Below are 23,058 nucleotides of genomic sequence, written 5' to 3' on the forward strand. Positions count from 1 at the left end.
ATTTATTTTAATTAAAAAAATATATCATGTATGTGATTTTTTTAAATTAAAAAAGATTTAAAAAGATTATTGGTGAAATTTATTTTAATTAAAAATAATATATTTTATAATTTTTTTATTTTTTTTAGTTTAAAAAATCACTGACAAAATATATTTCCGGATTTTTTTCACTATTTTACTACTTTATCATTCAAAATATGAATGTTCATTAGGATTTTTTTCACTATTTTACCACTTTAACTAGTTGTACAAGTCATAAGAATGTATCCAACATGTTTTATAAAAGTTCAAGAAGTTAGTTAACATGTTTTGGATTGTTCAATGACTTATTTGTTCCAAAAATTGTCCAAGAACTTATTTAACATTTTTTGGAATGTCCAAGGACTTATTTAACATATTTTGGAATGTCCAAGGACTTATTTGTTCCAAAAAATTGTTCAATGACTTATTTAACATGTTTTGGAATGTCCAAGAATTTATTTGTTCCAAAAAAAAAGTCCAAGGACTTGATCATTCGAAACAAGAAAGTCCATTGGTTTTTATTGTATTTTTCCCTTGAAACAACTTATGTTTTTTTATAAAAGTATTTATCAATTTATTATAAGTTAGAATGGTTTAACTTCGTAAAAAACTCTTTATTACCGGTTTGACACCGGTGTAAGTTGTTTATCCAAACACTCAAAAATGCTTATTACCGGTGTCACACAGGAATAAGTCAATAAGTTGTTTTTATAAGTAATCTCAAACACCCCCTAAGTTAGCTCAGATTATATATACAGAGGTGAAAATTTGATGCTATGGATTTTGATGGTCTATTGTTGCTTTCTCTTTACTTCTTGTTATTGTTCGTTATTTGTCTCTCATAATTTATTGTAGCTTTTACGTAACACGTTGTCGATGTCGGGTAACCATCCAGCTCAATCTCTTTTCAAAAATTGACGTTATCTTTTTGTAGTTCTAGTCATTCTTCTTTGTGGGTTTTCGAATGTTATGTATTCATCTTTGAGAGAGGTATTAGAAATGTTATGTGTAACCATAATTTTGGGAGTAGATATGTAGTTGCAGCAGTTGCGAAATCAAAATAGAAACTATAATTGTCTGGTGTTACTTTCAAATTTTAAGTGATGAAAACCAGAGTTTTTGTAAACCAGATGCATAACTTTTGTAATTTACTATAAAACTATAACTTTTGTAATCAATCTTTATTAACCATAAGAGTGATGTTTGATTGGTTTGAGCTTGGCTCCAAAGGTCAAAAGACCTCCAGGCTCAAATCCAAGGAGAAATGAAAATTCTCTTGTGGTCATGGAAACTCAAATAACAGGTTGGATATCCAGGTTAATAAAAAAAATTCAATATTTATTTGTATGGTTTGAAATTAGGGGTGTTGTTAAGTCAATTATGTTGATTTGCGGAAAAAAACAATTTTCAAATGAAATCGATTTTAACCTTTACATATAAATATATGCTTTTTCACTGCTGGAAACCGACTTGACGTTTGTTTTTTTCACTGCAAGAAATCAGCTTCCGACTTGTTTGTTCGGTGTCTTTGTTATTAGGTTTTTTAGTTGTTGCTTTCGATTTTAGTCTCCTCGTTGGTTGTTGTCTTCTTTTGCTTTTTTTTTCCCTCGTTTTTGTTCCCCTTTTGGCTGGTCTTTTTGCATCTTGTTGAAACTGTATACATCGCCTCCTGGTCTTCTGTGTGCTTGTGTTTTTGCTTTATTTCATTTGCTTTGCCTTTCAAAAATACTGATACAAAATGAAAAGTCAAATATTCACATCATTAACATGATATGATACAAGTGGATTAACATCCGACTGTTAGAAGTTTGATAAGTTCAACGCTTAGATCTTAGTCACCATCAGATCCATAGCTTAATGAAAATGTGAGATTATATTTTAGATTTGATTATTCTCTATCTGAATGGAAGAATCCGATTAACCTATCTTCATGGTCACTCCATCTTGATCTCGAAAAAGCCACATTTTATTTCAAGTAATTCAAATCCGATATTTCAACTTCATAATTATTCTATTGTTGGAATCTGATCTATAGTTTATATTTCGTAATATAACTATCTGTGTTGATTCAGTAGCAAAAAGTCTTGAACATAATCGAAGACTAGTTGAAATGAGGTCAAGATCGTCACCAAAATGGATTGCTTCGTCATCTAGCCAAAATAAGATCAATACAAGATAAAGTCAAATAGCATCATGACAAATAATACTACTAGCAAGCCGGATTTTGGAGTGCAAACTTGTCCAACAAGTTTGACTCACAAACTCTATCAATACTCATCTTAGTATGAGAATATGCTTAGTTAAAGTAGATCCTAAAATATTGTTTTAATAGTATCATACCTTCTTTGTCGTTCCCTCTGCATACAAAAGGATGTATTGAGTTAACAAGTGTCTACATCAACCCCAAATGTTGAAATAAAGAGTATAAATATACATGGATCAACAACTCAGATAAAGACACGCATTAAAGTTGACAAGCAGCATTTAATGCAATGGCAGCTATAAAAGATCATTATTATCATACGTTGCAACCCATCCGTTTTGAAAGAATTTCTAAATGATATTTTCTTAGTCAAAATCGACGTCGCTATCTAAAAAACTATCTAAGTCCTTCAGATCTAAAAGGATATCATATTTTCTCACTCCTTCGACTATTAGTAAATTTGTCACCAATCAAATTGTTTAGAATCACAGGTTATAACTTGCTAACTTTCATAACAAATCTATAATTCTTTATTTTAATACAAAATATAGAATTAAAAATAAATTTTTATTACATTTATAATAAATCCCTTTTATTATATATTTATATCTAAGTTACTAGTTGTGTACCCGGGTAATAGAGCGGGATGTCAAATTTTCTAATAAACATACAACTAAAATGAGTGCAACTATTCATTAAAAATTACAAAATTTATATTTAAACATTCGATCTTACAGGGGGAACCTTAGAAATATTTAAACCTTGGTTCCTTATAGTTGAGAGTACTCGTGCGATGCAACAAGATGTAATCAAGTACAATGTAACAAATAAAGAATCAAGGTAAATTTTATTGTACACACACATGAAAATCAATTATGTTGTCCAAATAATTAGAATGAAAGAAGAAACAGATATCTAGTGAATTTATTTAAATAATTAATAAATTATCTTATACAAACCAAAATAGAAACCAATATCCACCTTTTTACAAAGGAGAGCTAAAATTAGCTAAAATAAAAGTTTGAATGAATAAATAATGGCGTCAAGACAACAAAGAAAAAAAGCTTTTAATAAGGAAGGAAAAAAATTGGAAAGAAATAAAGCAAAGTTGTAAGTTTCAACGTGGATGTTATTAGGGGTGCTCATGGGTTGGGTTGATCGAGTTGAACACATTTGAACAACCCAACCCAATGCTTACGATTTGGTAAAATCTTAACCCAACCCAACCCGTACGGGTTGGTCGGGTTGATACTTTAGTATATTAAAATATTCTTCTAATTTTGAATATGTTATTTCTCTGCTCATAATTTTTTTTTCATCATCATCCATATTTTTCTTACATATATCACATTCAGTTAATTTTCTCAATTTACATATATATGTTCACAGTTATTGAATATATATATATAAATGAGTTATACAGATATATGAATAAATTGAAAATATGTGTATATGAAAAGCATACATGGTATGATGGTAGTGTAATTGTCTAATGTATATATTAATAGAAATTCAACAAGCATATTAGATCCAAGAAATAAAAGGATATCGGGTTCATCGGGTTGGATTGAGTTCAAATAATAGTAACCCAATACCTACGGTTTGAAAAATTTTACAACTCGATTAGACATTGGGTTGCTTCGTATTGGGTTGGGTTGGTCGGGTTTTTGAACACCCCTAGATGTTGTTGGTAGTATGCATCAACAATTGTACCTTACGCATGTAAAATCGTAATTAAGAGATTTTTGAAATTTATGCATAAAAGAATAGTACTTTGAACTTTATAGATTACATTTAAGACTTTTTGTCTAAATGCTTATTAATATAGTATAGATAAAATCGTTTATTCTTCATTGGTTTGGAAGAATTTCTGAAAAGTGGTTTCTAATCTCAGTATTTAAATTTTCATTTTGTTTTTTTATTTTATAAAAAAAGAAAATCAAGAAAATGGGACGTTGACTACTATTGAAGGGTCAAAGTCAGAGCATGCCACAAATAAAATACAAAATGATGATGGTGGAATCTTTTTTAATAATTATCCACCCGCGCAAACCAGCAGCCTCTTGTTCCATTAAAACCCCTATTCTACGTGGCGATTTCTGATTGGATGCCACAACTCTGCTCATCTCACCGACCGTCGTCAACCACATTTGTTACGAATTTTGTAAAACAACCTTTGTACAGCACAATTTGTATTTAAATAAAACTAAGCGTAAATTACGTTTTTAGTCCCTGTAGTTGTTAAAAAAAACTTATTTTCGTTCTTATAGTTTTGAAATTATAATTCTCGTCCCTATTATTTATAATTCTTTACAATTTTCGTCCTTATGATTCGTTGTTCCTTTGCTTTATAGCGAGCCACACACATCAACTTCTAATCCTTTCCCCCAACTTCCATGGTCATAGTTGTACCACTCACCCTCGTCTCTATCGTTTAAGCAACCCTCTCAACCCTGTCTTTGTCGTTGAAGCAACCTCTCACAGTCAAAGCAAAACCACCCCATTTGAGAAGAACCTATAGGGCCCTCAATCGTCGATAACCCACCATTGACCTCCATCGGCCTCCCCCATTGCATTACTCTCCCCTGGCCATCACTTCCCTCCATATAAATCTAAGACCCGTATCCACTAACCCCCTCCCCTTACACCATCATGAACCTCCACTTCTCTCTTCTTCCTTGTTGCAACCTTCGATCGACCACCATCATCAGCCCCCCTTTTTTCCTCACTCTCCAACCACCACCTTATTCCCATTTACACACCTTCACAATATCTCGAATTTTTGTGTCGTAGATCAAAACAAAATAGGGTTTCGAATTGGTGTTCATATTAAGAAGTGGCATTTTTGTATTGAGTCAGTGTTCATCCTCTTTAGAGCTTGATTGTGACCTACTTAATTCGAAGCAACAATCAGTTCACAACACTTTGGGGGAAAAGAGGAAGACGACAACCACCAAACCAATTCACAATATGAAGCAACAAAATAGGTTTTTTCCTCACTTATTGGTTATTATATCAAAACCGGTAGCCACCATGGGGGTAGAGAGATCATCGCTTAACGGCTAGAAAAGTGGGAGTGGATTATGGGGAAGAAAAAGAGGGGCTTAGAGCTACGGTCCATTTGTTTTTGTTTTGTTTTTTTTAAAGAAGATGAGAGGAACATAGAAAAAGACCAAAGTGCCATCACTTAGCGCTTGGAGTTCAACTTCCCTATAGTACGAGGGATCAAAACCAAACATAAATGCATACCAAATGAGTCTTTTTGCAATAGAAAAAACTATAGGGACCTAATCCAAGATAGTTGGTAAAGTGTAAGGACCAAAATTGCAATTTACTCAACCTAATGTTGCTTTTATTTCTATTTTTAGGAATTTGTAGATTTCTCAATTTAAGAATTGATTTAAAGATATCTTAAAATTTAAAAAATTATATCGATATTAGTATGGAATTAAATATTTAAAAAGTTATTAATAACGAAACAATTTATTCTTGATTTAATAATATAATTTTTTATAACTATAATAATTAAGTATTCTGTTAGAATACAGTGATTATTCTAATTATATTTTAGATTTTCTATATTTAAAATGAAATATTTATCCAGTATTTGATCATGTTTATATGCAGTTTACACGAATTCAAGCATGAAACATTAATAAGTTATACTTATGCCTTATTTATTTGTAATCTTAAATTTTAAATAATATACATCAATAAACAATACTTTATGTATAAAAAAAATGATTTTTAAGAGTTTCTGTCAATTGTTTTTTAATCAATTTCAAATAAATATGACTGATTAACTTAATTATGTACAAAAGTTAAAATCGAGAATAACTGAAAGCAAAATCTAAAGATTGAAAATATTCTATCCCAATTCATTTTCTCGAAAATGCGTAACCTTTTTGGATTGCAAAACATCAAATAGATTCAGCCGACAAACTAAGCAAATCAGAATTTTAATAACCCCATGAATTTGAACCCCACAAACAGCATATTTGAAACAAAAAGTTATGTAAATGATTACATAATGATAATAACGTGAATTATCTGATAACGGAGAAATAATCGTTGAATCAAATTATGTATCAAATTAAATGTTGTAGTTTTTAGGGTGTGTTTGGTATGCAGACTGGATGGAATGGGAATAGACAAAAATAAATAGTCTCATGTTTGGTGTGTCATGGGACAACATGAGACAAAAGTAAGATTGGGTGAGATTATTCTTAAAACTTTTTTGTTCCATCAAAAAAGGTTATTCAACATAGGACTAAATTTGAGATTACAATATTGCCCTTATTATTTGATATTAAAATACAAACCTAATTTAATTGCATTTTTTTTCCTTCTCTTCCACAACCTCCATTATCGATTCTTGAAATGTTAAACTTTTGACGATTGCGTGACACATATTATTTACAATTGTTATGTTTAAACTTTTTAAATCATGTGTGTATTTTAAATTCATGGTATGACAAATGTTATTTACATGTGGTATTGGAATGTTAAAAAAACATTGATATCATAGATTAAATAGTGTAAATATATTTTTGGTTGATTTGTTGTCATTTACAATCATTATATGATATAAAATAACATTGAACAACATTTAGAGGTAATATGATCATTTTAACAGCATTGTCCCGTCCTGTCTTATTCTGTTTCATCCAGTCTGCATACCAAACACTGCCTTAAAGACCGTAGTAGTCACTATTTATTTATACGAAACATATTAAAACCATATTAAACTTTTACTTGGTTAACAGGTACTGAGCAAGATACGTTTACTAACAATCTATGTTAATAGCAGATAATGTTATCTGATAAAACCCTTGTCAATAACTGTTTACCTGATAAACATTTGATAAACGACTCTTAATTATATATATATATATATGTGTATTTTTAATTTTTCTACAATTTACCATTTTTATTTAAAAAAAAGCGTGTTTTGAGGCTTTGATTTATGGGTGACATAGGAGAGCCATCACCCACGCACCTTCGACTCTTTACACCCATCCTTTCGTAGTTGTTACTTCCTCGATCTTCCTCCATTCTGCTACTTGTCTATAAAACCAGCCACCAATTTGGGCTATTCTCGATTCAACTTCATTACTTCAATTTCCCCTTTTCGAAGATAACCCAATTCCAGATTAATGGCTTCCATCAACATGTCTTCTCCATCCACATCTCTGCTACCCTCAAAGTAAGGTTTTTGTTTCTTTTTTCTATATTGTTGTTGTTTTCTTCGTTTTTTTTTTACATCGATTAATGTGTGTTTATGTTGAAACTGATTGGGGATTTGTTTTCTGGATGTTAGTTTATGTGCAAGCTATTGGGTTTGTTCGAATTCATGTCGATTTGAGAAATTGCTGCTCGATTCAGACCACTCGATCTTTCTTTGTAGTTTTTAGCGCCAAAGAACCCGATTATTGTTATTGTTGTTTCACGTTAGGAAACATCGTGTAGTGAATTTTATTGTACAATCTTCATTTTCGTCCTTTGCATTTCGTAATCATATTGTCCGAATTTATGTTGATTTGAGAACCTCGTATTGGGTGTTCTCTAGGGATGATAGTAGTTGAGCTCGACTTCATTTTTCAATCAACATCGACTTTTAATTCGAAAGATCTTCTTATAACTTGAATTTGCAATGATGGTCGCCATTCTCGTTATGAATTTGAAGAATTCAAACGGTTTGTCATTTCACCCTAAAAACAACAATTTCATTTGTGGGAAATGCCTCAAATTGCAAAAATACCTCATTTATGCTCGTTAGTATCGTTCGTAGTAATTATTTTGGTCCATCGGATTCCTTTATTCTATGGGTAGTTAACAATCAAACACTTCTACTAAACTACGTGTTCAGTTCGATATCATCAGAGCATGTGGTATTGATGCCGGCTGTCAATCTTTTGCCTTTCTTTTTCCTTTTTTGGAAGGGTATCTATGCTATGCCCAGACTAATCCTGGCAAATTGCGACCATAAGACATCAACCCTGGTAAAGTTGGTGGCCACGACATGGTGGACGCCTGGAATCAATTCCGAGGCAGATGGAATATTCCACCACATTCCCCTGGGCCTCAACCACTATGCCACAAACCTTGTGGTTAATCTTTTGCATGCTCATGTGTTGGAAATTTTCTTGCCTTTGGTTACTTTGTTTTTGATGGTGTAAGATAGAATCACAAAAACGAGGGGCTAAAAGTCTTTTTCTTCGATTTCTATCATCTGGGAAGTTACTACTTTCTCTCATACATCGTTTTCTAAATGGACTATCTATGGTTACTATGATGCAGGATGATCACAAACTTCAGCTCATATAACGGTCTTCGCTTTGTAAATCTTTCTTCATTCAATGGGCAAACAACAGAAGCATTTCTCCAGCTCCGATGCTCCAAAAGTAAAGGTGATGGCAAGTTAAGAGCTTCACTATTGCCTATAGATGGTGTCGATGGTGGTTTTCCTGTGAATCACACAAGTACTAATGGTGTGGAAAAAAATGGTGTTAGTATGTCATCTGGGATTGTGATACAGCCTGATTCGATTGCTTTGGGGACACTATCAGCCGAAACCACTCCTAGCATGAATGGTTTCGTCACTGGTGCTGATGAATATGATTTGGATCAGCCAACCTCAGGCTTCTCATCCATTCCTGAGGCAATTGAAGATATACGCCAGGGCAAGGTTTGTACTCTTTTCATTTCTTATCTTTTCTCCTTTAGATTTTAAAAATCCGAAATAAAACCTATAAACACTTCCAATTTCCCATCCTGTGATGAGAATTTCATATTGGGAATGTGATACAACTTTAAAACCTATATGATACAATTCCTTTATGCAAAATTAAAAGGGGGGGGGGGTGCTTGGTTGGGGGTATTAGGGGTGAGGAATGGCAATGGGAAGGAAGAATGATGTTTTGAGAATAATCTGGTTGAAATGAAGCGTAATGATCATACATCTGTAATGCATTGTCTGTCCCATCATGGGTCCTATTCTTCTAGCCTTTCCCCTAAGTCGATGACTATTCTTATACTACTTCCATTTCCATTCCCTTACACGAAGCGCCCTCTAAATACACTGTTTGACTGGGCATATATTTTAGTGGAAGTGTTTCATTATTAGTAAAATGTCTAAATAACCCACAATTACAACAAACTAGTGGGCATCTTGTGGATCAAAATCACTGCTATCAATACTTTGCAATGGTTGCCGACAGGTAAATAGGTAACTTTGGATTAAAACTTTGTCAAAAGGGATTGTTCCATTTTGGGGCATATTTGAGGGCTTTATGTAGATACAGGAATGAAGTACAAGAGAAGGGCGTGTGCTCCTAAATTAGAAAAACTCGAACCATAAAACACAAGAAATATAGGTAACATGCCAAGAGAAAAAAGTAAGTTTAGAACGTGTCCCCACTATAAGGGATCAAGAGAAAATGTAGGTTCACGGAAAGATGCAAGTAAAACCACAAACAATTCGTAACCAGAAGGAAATTTTTGCATTTATGTTGGGAAGGAGGAAGTATATCTTTATGTATCATGATCTAAGCGGAGTGTACCTTATCCATTTGACTTTTCAAGAGAATCTAGGGTACCGTTTGATTTTATAACTAATTCTGATGTATATTGCAGATGGTAGTGGTTGTTGATGATGAAGACAGAGAAAATGAAGGAGATCTAATAATGGCAGCATCTTGTGTCACGCCGGAAGCTATGGCTTTTATTGTTAAACATGGAACTGGGATTGTATGCGTAAGCATGAAAGGTGAAGACTTGGATAGGTTGGAACTTCCTCTAATGGTAACTCATAAAGATAATGAGGAGAAGCTCACTACAGCATTCACAGTATCAGTGGTATGCACTATTTTTGCTATACTTGACATTTTCACTAGAAATAGACAAAAAGTATATACTTGACATATCATTTTAGAAGAAACTTTTTCAACACAACTTAAACGATGGTAATTTCTATACTATATATAAAGCATTTTGATAAAAGTCTTGAAAACAACTTAATCAAGTATTATTGCTTAGTAATGCTTAATCCCCTAACCACAAGGGTGGTGCCTGATTGGTTTGAGCTTGGCTCCAAAGGTCAAAAGTACCTGGAGGTCCCAGGTTCAAATCCAAAGAGGAATAAAAATCCCCTTGTGGCCACGGAGGTTCAAAGCAGGTGGTTGCCCTGGGATTAGTCGGTTCGCATAGCGGGTTGGATATCCAGGTTAATTAAAAAAAATGCTTAATCCCTTAAATTTCAAGTTTACAAGTAATCACCGTATACATACAAAATTTTAAAGCTTTTTGAATTCCATAAAGCTAACTAATAAACACGTTCAAATACGAGATACTGATTGAGGCCTACGATTACAGAAGAATATACTACCTGTCTACCTCATTATCTTTAGTAACAAAAAAACTCTTATCATTAAAACTAAAATAAATTACATCTTTATATAAAGTTTTTAAATTGTAATAAATTTTTGAATGAAGCTAATTATAGTAAAAAATGAGAATTTTATAATCTTTAATTTGACACCAATATCAGTATATGTACATTTTTTGGGGGTTTTTGGTTTTCAAATTAGCAAAACATATTCAACTACCACTTGTGATTTCAATTTTGTTAGGACATAAATTTCAGATTTTATGTTCTAATGAGTGATTTCATTAATTATCCGTTCTCGATTTACAATAAAATCTTGCATCCCTTTGCATCTCATGCGTACACAACTAGTATAATGATATATCCATGATCACATATTGATTTGTAGGATGCAAAACATGGTACAACAACCGGGGTGTCAGCATGTGATAGAGCGACAACCATAAAAGCTCTAGCTTCAAAAGATTCCACACCTGGAGATTTCAACCGGCCAGGCCATATATTTCCATTGAAATACAGGGAGGGGGGTGTTTTGAAAAGAGCTGGTCATACTGAAGCTTCTGTCGATCTAGCGATGTTAGCTGGATTTGACCCTGTAGCTGTTCTATGCGAGATTGTGGATGACGATGGCTCCATGGCTAGATTGCCAAAGCTTAGAGAATTTGTCCAAAGGGAGAACCTCAAGATTATATCTATTGCTGATTTAATCAGGTAGATGACAATCTTTTCGCTCTTGTACTGGGAATGTATAAAAAGAAAGGATTTTTCATGAAATGGGTTTAAATTTGCAGGTATAGAAGGAAGACGGATAAACTAGTCGAACGTGCTTCCGCTGCACGTATACCTACGACATGGGGGCCATTTGTTGCCTACTGTTATAGATCGATCTTAGATGGAATTGAACACATTGCAATGGTCAAGGTGAGGAAATTTTTATAGAAGTTTGTTGCGTTTTGATGCATTTTGCCTTTTAATTTAATACTCCATCCATCTACAAAAGTTGCAACAATTTTAATTCTGAGATGGCCCATGAACATCTTATTGTTTCTCTTTTTAGTTTTGTCATGGTGGTCATTACAATTTATTGATTATGGGATCTTAAATTTTACCATCTTCAAATAAACTGATAAAAGATTGTAACTTAAAACAGGGTGATATTGGGGACGGGAAGGATACTCTTGTGAGGGTACACTCGGAATGCWTAACMGGAGAYATWTTCGGGTCKGCYMGATGYGATTGYGGGAACCAGYTKGCMYTWGCAATGCAACAAATYGAAGAKGCKGGCMGGGGSGTKTTGGTGTAYCTCAGAGGTCAYGAGGGMMGRGGCATYGGGTTAGGTCACAAGCTCCGTGCTTATAACCTGCAAGATGATGGCCGTGATACTGTGGAAGCCAACGAGGAGCTTGGTTTGCCTGTTGATTCCAGGGAGTACGGCATTGGTGCACAGGTAATTTATATTCTCCATGTTAGAACAAATGAATTTGCTTACAGCTTTAAACATATATGGCTATGTGGGTTCGTTACAGCATTTAGGTATTAAAAATTTCGGATAATTTTAAGGGCAAAGATTTGCTGAAAGGCTCATCACTTTCTTTTTCCATTAACTCCTGTAAGGGTTAAGTTGTCTGTCCGGATAAAATTTTCTGTACGAGGGACGGGAGACTGATGGTTTGAGGTGGGGACAAGTGAGGGGTCCAGGTGTATTCTAAATAGCCATGGCTTAATGGCTTAATGATTATGCCATAAAGAAAACTCTTATATGGCTGAGCGAATAAGCCACCTAGACCATTAAGCTCATTAAGCTGTAAGTGAACAACCCATAGGATTATCTACCTTCGCTTACCAGGTCAGCATCATGGACCAGTAAGAGGGGTGGTAAACAACAACAGCTCTGATCGGGTAAGCACCTAGGTAAGCAGGTAGTAAATAACCTCTAAATATTAGAACATTTGGCTTAATGCCTGGTCTAATGAAGGTTTTTGACTATTCAAAAGTGTCTTCTATGAGGGTAGATATGTAATTTTAGCTTCAACGGCATGGAACCACTTGATTTTGTCCACTTTTAATGTATGGTATCAATTGCATTACAACACTGATTTGAATGCCAACAACTAAAAGCTAACAGTATCTTCTCTTTTAGAACAGTAGTCAAATGTCAAACATACCCTTTTAAGCCAAACTAAGTGGAATCTTGCATAGTTAATCCCAATTGTAATTTACAACAAAAACAATGAACCAAAAAAAATGTAACTTTAGCAGGAAGCTTCTCCAAAAATGGAGATGTTTGCAATTTCTTTTTCGGGGGGTAACAGTGGGAATCTGGGCCAACTTACAGCACCAACTATCCCTCCAAGCCTTAACCTGTGTGCCACAACCCCCAAGTGGTCAATTGTCGTAAAATTTTGATATAACACGAGTAGCGTAGCATGTTGAAATCCCAAATTCTTATTCTTTAATCATTTTGTTTCAATGGTGTGCAGATTTTGAGAGATTTGGGAGTTAGAACAATGAAGCTGATGACAAACAACCCAGCTAAGTACAGTGGGCTGAAGGGATATGGTTTGGAAGTTGCAGGAAGAGTTCCCCTTCTGACCCCCATTACGAAACACAACAAGCGATATCTCGAGACCAAACGAGCCAAAATGGGTCACGTTTATGGGAACAACAACGGTCTCCCAAACCTCATCACTCAAAACGAAAAATCAACCACTCAGAACCCAAGTGTTTAAAGCTGAGGTTCTCTGTTTTGACTCACATCCTTACTTACCCAGATCAAGAAACTCGTATAACCGGAACTCGTATAGTTAAAGATATTGAAAACCGGGAAAACTCCATTCTTTTAAGTCAATTCTTACATTAACTTGATACACGTTACTCGATGGGAAAAATGTTGCAGGTTTTGTTTATGTTGCAAGTTTTGTTTTATGTATGGCATTAACTTCAACAAAGATGAAACAGTGTTCCAAATATGTTCATGTTCTAGGGATGTTGTTTTAATTTTTCAGTAGCAATATACTTCATGGGGTTTTTTTTTGATTAACCTGGATATCCAATCCGCTATGCGAGCTGACTAATCCACTGACGACCACCTGCTTTGCAGATAGCCTGGAGTCACCACATTTGAACCTCCGTGGCCACAAGAGGATTTTTGTTTCTCTTTGGATTTGAACCTGGGACCTCCCGGTAGCCAAACTCAAACCAATCAGGCACTACCCTTGTGGTTCTTCAGAGGATTTTTCCCAACTTCGGCATATAAAAACCTCTATCCGGTAAATGAACATTGTTTGTTTGTTTAGTGTTAAACCAACGATATAAAATAACACTGTTTCTTCTTAGATACATGGCTGATGTGACGAGTCGGCCAATAAGTTTAGTGAGTTCATGGTTTTTGTGTTAAAACTTGAATACGAATCATGCTAAAGAAATAAGAGTTATGACCCACAGGCCACAACCGAAGGTACTGAAATTTGTTTATGGGACATTGTTTCCATGCATAAAACAATATATGACCCGAACTCGGTCCGTTGTCATTCTTAGTTTTTAAAATCACCAATGTGATGGTCAATTTTTAGCTCACTCATCTACTAAAACTAATAAGTGGGTTTAGATCAAACCCCTTGTATTTAAATAAAAGGTTGTTTGTTTACCTCTTCATAGTTCCATTAAGAGGCCGCCTCTGAATCGTTAAGAGGTGAATCTTGTTTGGCGAAAAAAAAGTCTGTCTCTTAATGGTTCTAAAACCCTCTTAATGATTTTGTATCATGTGCCCCTCTTAACAATTCAGCGCCCTAATTTCGTTGTAATTAATTACCAAATAATTATATTTCATTTTGCACTATATCATGAGGGCCTCTTAATTATTCCGACCACTTAATCATTTTACATCAAATCATTCAGCAACTGCTAAACAACCCCAAATAATATACCCAAGCTTTTAGAGGTTCTATTTTTCAAATTAAATCATACCAAGTAAATAAAAACCTTACGGTTCTCTCACTATTAAGAGCGAGGCCCATTGCTACACTCACGACCGTTGATTTGTTTCACTTTCTACTACAATCCAACGGTCCAGATGAAATGAAAACGGGCGTCCACGGCTCATATGCTACCCTCCAACACTCTGTATATAAACCCTCGCTGCACTTCATTCTTCTCATTCAAGCGGGAGTCAACTTTTCTCTACAATGGCTTCCATCAGTGTCACCATGTTATCAATTGCATTGCTCATTGGATCCGCAATGGCGTCAATATCTCCGGCCACGGCACCGTCAACTCTTCGTACAGCTCCAAGGCCGTCTCTGTCATCTGTCTCTCCGTCGCCGTGGCTATCGGTGGCTGAGACACCTGTCTCACTAGCTATTCCTTCGAGCATTGTCGTTCCGCCATCGTCTCAACCCATCAGCTCTCCTCCTTCACCGCCTACTAAACCAGCTACTCTGCCTACGGCTGACGGTTTCGCGCCTGCTCCTGCGCCTAACGACGCCATTTTGAACGAAGTAACTATTGGGTTCTTAGCCGTTGGGTTTTTAGCAGTGGCTTTATCAGTGTAGGTTTTCTATGACTATTGGTAACACCACTTAATTAGTAAATATACATCTATGCTTGTGTTGTCTTGATGGAACCTTTTTCGTATTATCTGATGTATGAGATCGTTCTCAGTTCTTTTGGTTTTGATATCCACGATTTGAAATGAAGATAACACAGTGACAGTGGCAATCAAATAAAAATCGATTCATCGTCATAGTCAAATAGCTTCGATTGCAAGAAATTTGGGGTTTCTAGTAAATTGAGCGCAGTGAATAATTCATATGACTTAAATGGTTGGTATATCAACTCTAAACACTTCCCATCATCTTCACAATTCTAATTTCTTGCATAACACAAGGATCAACATTTCCCTACTCCTAAGTCTGTAAGCATGTGCTAACCCTTTCAATCTTAGCATCTCTTTGGTAAGTGATGTGCAATAAGGATCAAGGAAATAACCCTTTCAATCTCAGCATCTGATTGGTCGGTGATGTGCAATAAGGATCAAGGAAATCAGGATCAGCTTTTCTTCTATATTAGTCTTTAGGGTTTTTCTGTTATGCCTATTTTTTAATGATCATTACTCATTATGTAGTATTGAATTGGGTCTGATTCCCAAGTAATAGATCTATTCATTCAAACATTTACACATCTTTTGGTGTAGGAAGCTGCTTTAATATGCCAAAACATTTCATATGGGAAAGTTACAACAAATGTAAGGATGACTATAATTTGAGAAGTTAAAAGCAGTTAGGAGGTGAAGGCTAAAAGGTCCTCATCTTGTTCTAACAGATACATGTCTTTCTCATTCAAACTCACCCATGCTTCAATCCCATCGCCATGTTTGTCATCCATTAATGTGACGATTTCTATTGAACTGCCAGTACCACTTGCCCAGTAGGGCTTGCCCCAACCAAAATCAGCTTCATATATAGGGAACCGACACCAACTTGTAAAAATGGCAAACTTATCTTGCTTTACTTCTTCAACAGCCTCGGCATAACATGCAATTGCCTGTGTGCATATCTCTTCACTACTCGCTTTTGGAAGCCACGTGATAAAGTTTCTTGTTGTGTCTTCTATCAGGTTCACAAGATCGACAAACTCGGGTTCCATTTTATTTTGCAAAAAGCGGATTGGATAAGGAGTCCATACATTCCCGAACGAACTTTCTGATATTGCTGAGTTCGCTTTTCCCCTTAAATTTATCGCAGGTGCCAACAAGCAATCCCTGAAGCTCCCACTTTTGACATGATCAATAGATATAAGGGCCTTCCATATTAATGAAGCCACCAATGTTACGCGACTATGCTTACGATTTGGGGAACTGGCTTTTGCTCTTAGCTTTGATATAGTATACCCATTAAATACAAACCTTTTTGTGACAATTATGGCTTCAGGATCATTTGGAATCAGTGAGTACTTGGATGATGAAATTTCCCTTGCTGGGAAGAGAGAGGCCATGTTATCAATACAAGGGCAAAAGGCACCACTGCTTTCCCCTGTGCGGTTCATGCTAGCCCATTCATTAATGAACCTTACTAGGTTGCTTGTATCGGTGACTTTGTGTGCGGCACTAACACCAATAACAAGTGCACCACAATCAAAGACGTTGACCTGGATTACCAACGTGGTTGTGACTTGATCTGGTGCACCTATGAGTTGATTAACGAGGTCGATCTTGGGACCTTGTTCAAGAAAATCGTCCAGTCTTGTACTCACTTGAGTCTCCAAATACTTGATCCCTTGATCACTACAATCAACTATGAGCCCATCTTCTGTGATCCTGCCAGCTAATGGGTAAAATAAGGTTAGCACCTCGGATAAAGACTTGACCAGCTGAGTGCATCTATCGGAAATGTTAATCTCACCACTGGCCTTATAGTAGAAGATTAAATTTATATACGAAGAAGCCAGCTGATCAAGCAATGATAACCTGAAATTGCGTAGATTTTCTGGAGTTGGCTTTGATGGTTTTATGGATTGTATGGATCGAATTTTAATCTCCATGCTGTAGGGTGGTTAAGATCTCTTTGTATTCAATGAAGAAGTGATCGATGAATTGTAATATCAATTCTTGAAGAGCCAATTCTAATGGGGGATGCAGGGAAATGCTATGCCAAATAAAAGGAACTGCTAATTGACCACAATGCCTTCGGTTTCAACGGAGTGCATAGTTGTATTACAGACTTTTAAATATACTTGAACTTTCCTCAAGTATATTCCTATAGGATTAACAAGTTGGCCATTTTTTAATGAGAATTTTCCAAAGGAAAAAGCCTGTGTAGAGAAAGACATGTATGTCAATGCCATTCGAGGCCGCCTGCATTATTCTAAAGATTCATAACAAGTCTCCCTGTTAATTTGTTATTATTATTATTATTATTATCTTTCCACCAATCACAAACGTTTTTGTGTTGGTCTTGACTTGATCTTCGATGTTGACAGCACAAAATGTCTCGATGAAAAGCCAACTTTTCAACAGGGGGAACATGACATTCATCCACTGATGACTCTGCTGGCTAGATGGTAATCTACTTCTCCTAGTAACTTGTCCAATCTGCTGGCTAGTTGGTAGATCAAGGATAACGACTTCCCAGGTGAGCCACATATTCATCGCCGTCATTAGCTGGTTGTATATAATCTTCTATATATTAAACGAAGAACCAAAAGTATTGAGGTGGCATCATGAGAATTGAGTATTGAGGTGTTGGTGAATTGTGGTTGAGTTTGAGATATCCCACATTGGTGACGAGTTGAAAATTTTGAACAAAACGAAATGTATAAGAAAGGTGGATTGGATACCTTTGTGTCAAATATGAGGTTTGCCTCGTAGGGTTGTCTTTTTTTGGATAACCTTTTTGAAATATATAATCATGGTTGAAAACCAATCAAATCAAATGGTAGAAATTATAGTGCAAAATTAATTATATTATATTATTATGTCTTTATATATATATATATATATATATATATATATATATATATAAGATCATGTGAGACCAATGGTTTTTCGTGAGACCCGTAAGACCAATTCTCAACCCTTGGATTAGATCTATAATCTGACAATCTAAACATTTATAAACACCACGAGATTTCTTAATAATTACCAAATTGCCACCGTACAATTTAGACCGTTAGATCATTAACTTATAAAGTTGATCAATGAACATAAATTGGTCTTATGGGTCTCACGAAAAACCTTTGGTCTCACGTGAACCCAACCCTATATATATATATATATATAGACTTGGGATCACGTGAGACCAACCTGTTTTTGTGAGACCCGTAAGACCAACTTTTTACACTTGAAACTTCACAGCAAAATGTTGTGAAGGTAACCTTCACAGTGTTTTTGCTGTGAAGGTTCGACTTTTTAAAATCTTCATAGTGTTTTTACTGTGAAGTTTCAAGTGTAAAAATGTGGTCTCACGGGTCTCACGAAAACAGGCTGGTCTCACGTGAACCCAACCCTATATATATATATTAAAGGAAGAACCAAGGGTATTAAGGTGACATCATGAGAATTGATTATTGAGGTGTTGGTGAATTGTGGTTGAGTTTGAGATATCCCACATTGGTGAAGAGTTGAAAATTTTAAACAAAGTGAAGTGTATAAGAAAAGTGGATTGGATGTCTTTGTGTCAAATATGAGGTTTGCCTCATAGGGTTGTTTTTCTTTGGATGACTCTTTTGAAATCTATAATCATGGTTAGAAACCAATCAAACCAAATGGTAGAAATTATAGTGCAAAATTAATTATATTATATTATTTATCTTTATATATATATATATATATATATATATATATATATATATTAAAGGAAGAACCAAGAGTGTTGAGGTGGCGTCATGAGAATTGAGTATTGAAGGTGTTGGTGAATTATGGTTGAGTTTGAGATATCCAACATTGGTGAAGAGTTGAAAATTTTGAACAAAATGAAGTGTTGGTTTATTTTGGCCAACCTTTTGTTTGCAAAAAAATCACCTTTATAAAAAATCTTTATATATATATATATATATATATATATATATATATATATATATATATATATATATATATATATATATATATGGCTCTCTCTATAAATAAGTAAGATTCACAAAAAATGATGTGTCACCCTAAGAATTGAGTATTATATATTTCTTGCATTGAGGTTGAGTTTGTGTATCCCACATTGATAAAGAGATGAATGATCGATAATTGAAAGTATGTATATAAGAGGAGGTTGATGTATCTTTATTTTGACTCACGGGGTTGGGTTCTTTTGGCTAATCTAATAAACCCATATCACTGGTTCATGTTGGTTAACCCTCTAATTCATGGGGTTTGTTCATTTTAACGAACCCTCTATTTGCAAAAAAATTGTCTATATAAAAAAAATTAATATATCAATACAAAAGAAAACTAGGAAATAATAAGGTGACATTATTAAAACCAAATATTTTAAAATTCTTGCATTGTGGTTGGATTTTGGTATCCACGTTGATTAGAAATTGATACGTCAATGAGAAAAATGAGTATATAAGAGAAATATGAGTTCCCCATGAAAATTAAAAGGTTCATTTGGCTGTATAAGCCATGTCTATCTTTAAATGTTTGGAGCAATTGTCTAAACTCACGTGGTTAGATCATTTTGACTGAACTTCCAAACATATGTGGTTGACTCATTTTTGCCTACCCTATTTTGTGACAAAATTAATCTATACTAAATATTAATTGAAGAGATAATTTTAATATGTTTTTGAAAGTAAAGAAGCAGAACCGTTGATGCGGCACCCTAATAATTGAATATTCTTCAATCTTAAATTGTGATTGAATTTTATATATCCCATACTGATTGAGAGTTGAAAAATTGACAAAAATGTTGGATATGTAAAATGAGGTCCAGATGCCTTTGTGACAACTCATGAGATTGGTTTCTTTTGGTTGGTTCTCTTAACACCTGTGGTTAGAGCATTTTGGCAGACCCTCCGAACACATGGGGTTGGTTCATTTTGGCCAACTCTCTTTTTACACGAAGAGTTAATCAATATTAAAAGTTAATTATATATATAATCTTTATTCTTTCTATATTTAAAAGTAACAACCACAACCATCAATGTGACACCCTAAGATTGAGTATTATTTAATCTTGAATTCTGATTAGTTTTATCTATCCTATATTGATAGGTAGATAAAAGATTTACACTGAATGATAGATATATAAAGCAAGATTGAGATGTCTTTGTGGCAATTCATAGGGCTGACTCCCCTTGAATGATTTTCTAAACTCATGGTGTTTAACTTATTTGGTTGACCCTCCTAACATAGGATTTTTGGCTAATCCTCTTTTTACAAAAAAAATCTATATTAAAAGTTTAATTAATTAATTAATTAAATTAATATATAATGCTATAAGATATTGATGTGACAAATTAGAATTTAATATTTTCAAATCATTAATTGTGGTTGAATTTGACTTGAATCTTAATTCATATTAATGAGATTTTTTTTTCTTCTGAAAAACAGTTAAGTATATGAAACGAGAATGATGCCTTGAAATATTGGAAGGGTTACAAATGCACTATGAAAATTTAGTATTTTCAATTTTGAAGTATATGGATATTGATGTGGTTCACAATTTTTTGTATATTACTTGACATGTGTTATGATCACCGTGCAACGCACGGTGCCGAACACTAGTTATTTTCATCTGATGAGAACGGAGAAAGTTTAGATGAGAACGGAGAACCATCAATATTTTGGGAATCTAGGAACCAACTATCTTCATGTATTATTCATGACCAATAACCGTTAATAATCATGACTATCATGTATTTTCATCATTCATGATACCATACATTTTCAGCATGAATATCATGCACTTTTATCATATTATTCATGTATTTTCAGCATAAATTTCATCATTAACATAGATCATGACGTTCATCATGATTCATGAATAAAACATGAATAGTTGGTTCCCAGGTTTTCAAAAACATTTACGGTTCTCATTTGAACCTGCCCCTAGTTTAATAAGTGCTAACTGAACTTACATATATTAAATTTGCATGTGAATACTTTAAACAAGTGTTGTAAAAAACGTCCTGTAATCCTTTGTTCACCATCTATTTTCTATGTTCTATCTTGTCGATGACAGGCTCTACCATAGTCTCCAAGTTTTTCAAGTCTTGCTTCAGATCACCAACCTGCCAAGAAAACACATCGTGCTTGGGGGGTAAACTTTGAACAGTAATGGACCATTTAGCAACACAAATTAGGTAACCTCTAACCGGGTAAAACTGCGATATGGGTAAGCGCTGACTGAGTACCAAGTCGGCATCCCGGTCAGCATCATTTGTCGGTCAGTGTTTATAGTAAACAACCTCAACTCTTACCAGGAAAGCGTCTCTTACCCAGTAAGAGGTGGCCATCAATTAGTAAACATCCCCTAAGTTTTGACTTATTGTTAAGTACCTTGTGGATGAAATCTTGGGTCATTTGGGCATCCTTAGCAGCGACACTAGATACGTGTTCTACCTCCAGAGCAATTTCTTTCATTTGACCTTTTTGTAGCTTCTCTGCGACCTCTGCGGATAATTTTTCTGTTGTAGATGCAACCTTTTCTACCACCTCGGCCACTTCCTCGGCCTCTTTAACAACCTCTTCCACCTTACCTACAATTTTCATGACCGTTTATTTGCTTTTGCATCTGTTTATGGAGATAAAGAACTGAAACATTATGTAGGAAGGAAAACTACATTATTGTAGATGTACTTGCCTTCTAGCTTTAGCATATTGTCCCATTTTTGCTTCCAAAATGAGAACAGTAAGGGCAACATAGAGCCCAAAACCCATTTTACCCTGCACCAAATGAAAGTCTTAACCTTAAAGCCAACTCAACGGACAAATAAATGTTAGGCCTTGGGCTCATCCCCATAGGTTGCTAGTTCGAGTCTCCTCAGGCCACTAAAGATTTTCCTGCGCACAAGCTGGCCTGGATACCCACGGTTAAAAAAAATGATCTTTGTTCTTTCTATGTTGGATACATTGTCTTGACCCCGGTCAACTAATAGAATCACATTTGCTGTCAAAACCAAACTTTTCGAGAACAAGGTCATTCTAGATTTATCAGAAGGATGCCTTCAGTTGATGGTTGATGATAAAGGCTTGGTTTGGATTCTCTGATTGACATCAAGCTAATGCATGCATACATCAACACTGTGCACAGTTTTTCTTGCAAAAATATAGTAAAACATGAGTTGTTTTGTTTGTTGGGTGTAGAGCTCAAAGAGTGCGTACCAAGAAAAGATGCTCGGCCTTGGAGGAGGTGGATCGGATGGTTGAACCTTTAAGGTATGTTCCTGTTCTCTACTTTTTCCCGTTTCAAAACAGAAAGAACGAGTTCAATCTTTCAATAGTAGCATTAAACCGAAAAACAAGTAGAAATTAAGCTTGAAGATACATACATTTTAGACTCGGGCCTTTTCATTGAACTGCCACTGTAAATGCTTAGCCCTTGGTGCGTTGAGCTGCCAATGCCATACCTGAACTTGGGTAGCCTATTGCTACCACCGACATGGTGGTGGCCGCTCTCCGAGCTAACTCTATAGCGGCATACGAGCAAGGTGGCAAAGCTACGGATCCCATAAGATGCCGAAGAACTTCTTGGGCTCATGGTGGTCAAGTTGACTTTTCAAATATATAGGAACTATATATGAAAAGGGATTCAAAAAAATGATTTTGGACCAAGAAAATGCAAATTTGGATGAAGGGTAGAGATGAGGATGAGAATCTGTTATAGGTTTTGATGACTTTTAAGCAATTAAAGGAGTATATTGTTTAATAAGTTATATGTTCCTTGCAAGTTTTGAAGAATTAAAGTAATCATATTGGAAGCTTTAAAGTAAAAGGGTGATTTGGTCATTTTGCATGGTT

At 34.9% G+C, this 23,058-nt stretch overlaps 4 protein-coding genes across 5 annotated transcripts; 2 read left to right on the plus strand and 2 right to left on the minus strand.

Moving 5' to 3' along the window:
* Nucleotides 1-7,303: 7,303 nt before the first annotated feature.
* Nucleotides 7,304-13,647, plus strand: LOC112517205 (bifunctional riboflavin biosynthesis protein RIBA 1, chloroplastic-like). 2 transcript variants are annotated; one of them, XM_025124565.1, is made up of 7 exons: nucleotides 7,304-7,430; nucleotides 8,525-8,912; nucleotides 9,860-10,081; nucleotides 10,999-11,321; nucleotides 11,402-11,531; nucleotides 11,761-12,057; nucleotides 13,091-13,647. In XM_025124565.1, exons 1-7 carry the CDS (start codon nucleotides 7,381-7,383, stop codon nucleotides 13,337-13,339), a joined length of 1,659 nt encoding a protein of 552 aa, XP_024980333.1. In that variant the 5' UTR covers nucleotides 7,304-7,380; the 3' UTR covers nucleotides 13,340-13,647. The 2 variants fall into 2 exon arrangements, 1 of the variants encoding a protein (XP_024980333.1); XR_003069650.1 differs by lacking the exons at nucleotides 8,525-8,912; nucleotides 9,860-10,081; nucleotides 10,999-11,321; ... (1 more) ...; nucleotides 11,761-12,057; nucleotides 13,091-13,647 and adding an exon at nucleotides 7,545-7,852 and having other exon boundaries at nucleotides 7,330-7,430.
* A 1,147-nt stretch (nucleotides 13,648-14,794) lies between these two features.
* On the plus strand, nucleotides 14,795-15,160 carry LOC112516275 (classical arabinogalactan protein 10-like). Its single transcript, XM_025123293.1, has one exon. The coding sequence runs from the start codon at nucleotides 14,795-14,797 to the stop codon at nucleotides 15,158-15,160; it is 366 nt and encodes a 121-aa protein (XP_024979061.1).
* A 626-nt stretch (nucleotides 15,161-15,786) lies between these two features.
* On the minus strand, nucleotides 15,787-17,209 carry LOC112517241 (pelargonidin 3-O-(6-caffeoylglucoside) 5-O-(6-O-malonylglucoside) 4'''-malonyltransferase-like). Its single transcript, XM_025124611.1, has one exon. It carries the CDS (start codon nucleotides 17,145-17,147, stop codon nucleotides 15,888-15,890), a length of 1,260 nt encoding a protein of 419 aa, XP_024980379.1. The 5' UTR covers nucleotides 17,148-17,209; the 3' UTR covers nucleotides 15,787-15,887.
* A 3,944-nt stretch (nucleotides 17,210-21,153) lies between these two features.
* On the minus strand, nucleotides 21,154-22,821 carry LOC112517436. Its single transcript, XM_025124861.1, has 5 exons — nucleotides 22,590-22,821; nucleotides 22,423-22,494; nucleotides 21,902-21,984; nucleotides 21,598-21,797; nucleotides 21,154-21,329 (listed from the first exon to the last, which is right to left on the minus strand). The coding sequence occupies exons 1-5, from the start codon at nucleotides 22,796-22,798 to the stop codon at nucleotides 21,249-21,251; spliced, it is 645 nt and encodes a 214-aa protein (XP_024980629.1). The 5' UTR covers nucleotides 22,799-22,821; the 3' UTR covers nucleotides 21,154-21,248.
* Nucleotides 22,822-23,058: the final 237 nt, after the last annotated feature.

Source organism: Cynara cardunculus (assembly GCF_001531365.2).
Source record: "Cynara cardunculus var. scolymus isolate 2C chromosome LG 8, CcrdV1, whole genome shotgun sequence".
In the NCBI taxonomy this organism is placed as follows: Eukaryota; Viridiplantae; Streptophyta; class Magnoliopsida; order Asterales; family Asteraceae; genus Cynara; species Cynara cardunculus.

Excerpts from the sequence above, each read along its gene's own strand:
- LOC112516275 (XM_025123293.1), top strand. The coding sequence starts at position 14,795 with ATGGCTTCCATCAGTGTCACCATGTTATCAATTGCATTGCTCATTGGA.
- LOC112517241 (XM_025124611.1), bottom strand. The coding sequence starts at position 17,147 with ATGGAGATTAAAATTCGATCCATACAATCCATAAAACCATCAAAGCCA.
- LOC112517436 (XM_025124861.1), bottom strand. The coding sequence starts at position 22,798 with ATGAGCCCAAGAAGTTCTTCGGCATCTTATGGGATCCGTAGCTTTGCC. Across the intron at positions 21,798-21,901 it reads CAATATGCTAAAGCTAGAAG|GTAAGGTGGAAGAGGTTGTT; the intron begins GCAAGTACATCT and ends TGAAAATTGTAG. Across the intron at positions 21,330-21,597 it reads CCCAAGATTTCATCCACAAG|GTTGGTGATCTGAAGCAAGA; the intron begins GTACTTAACAAT and ends TTTTCTTGGCAG.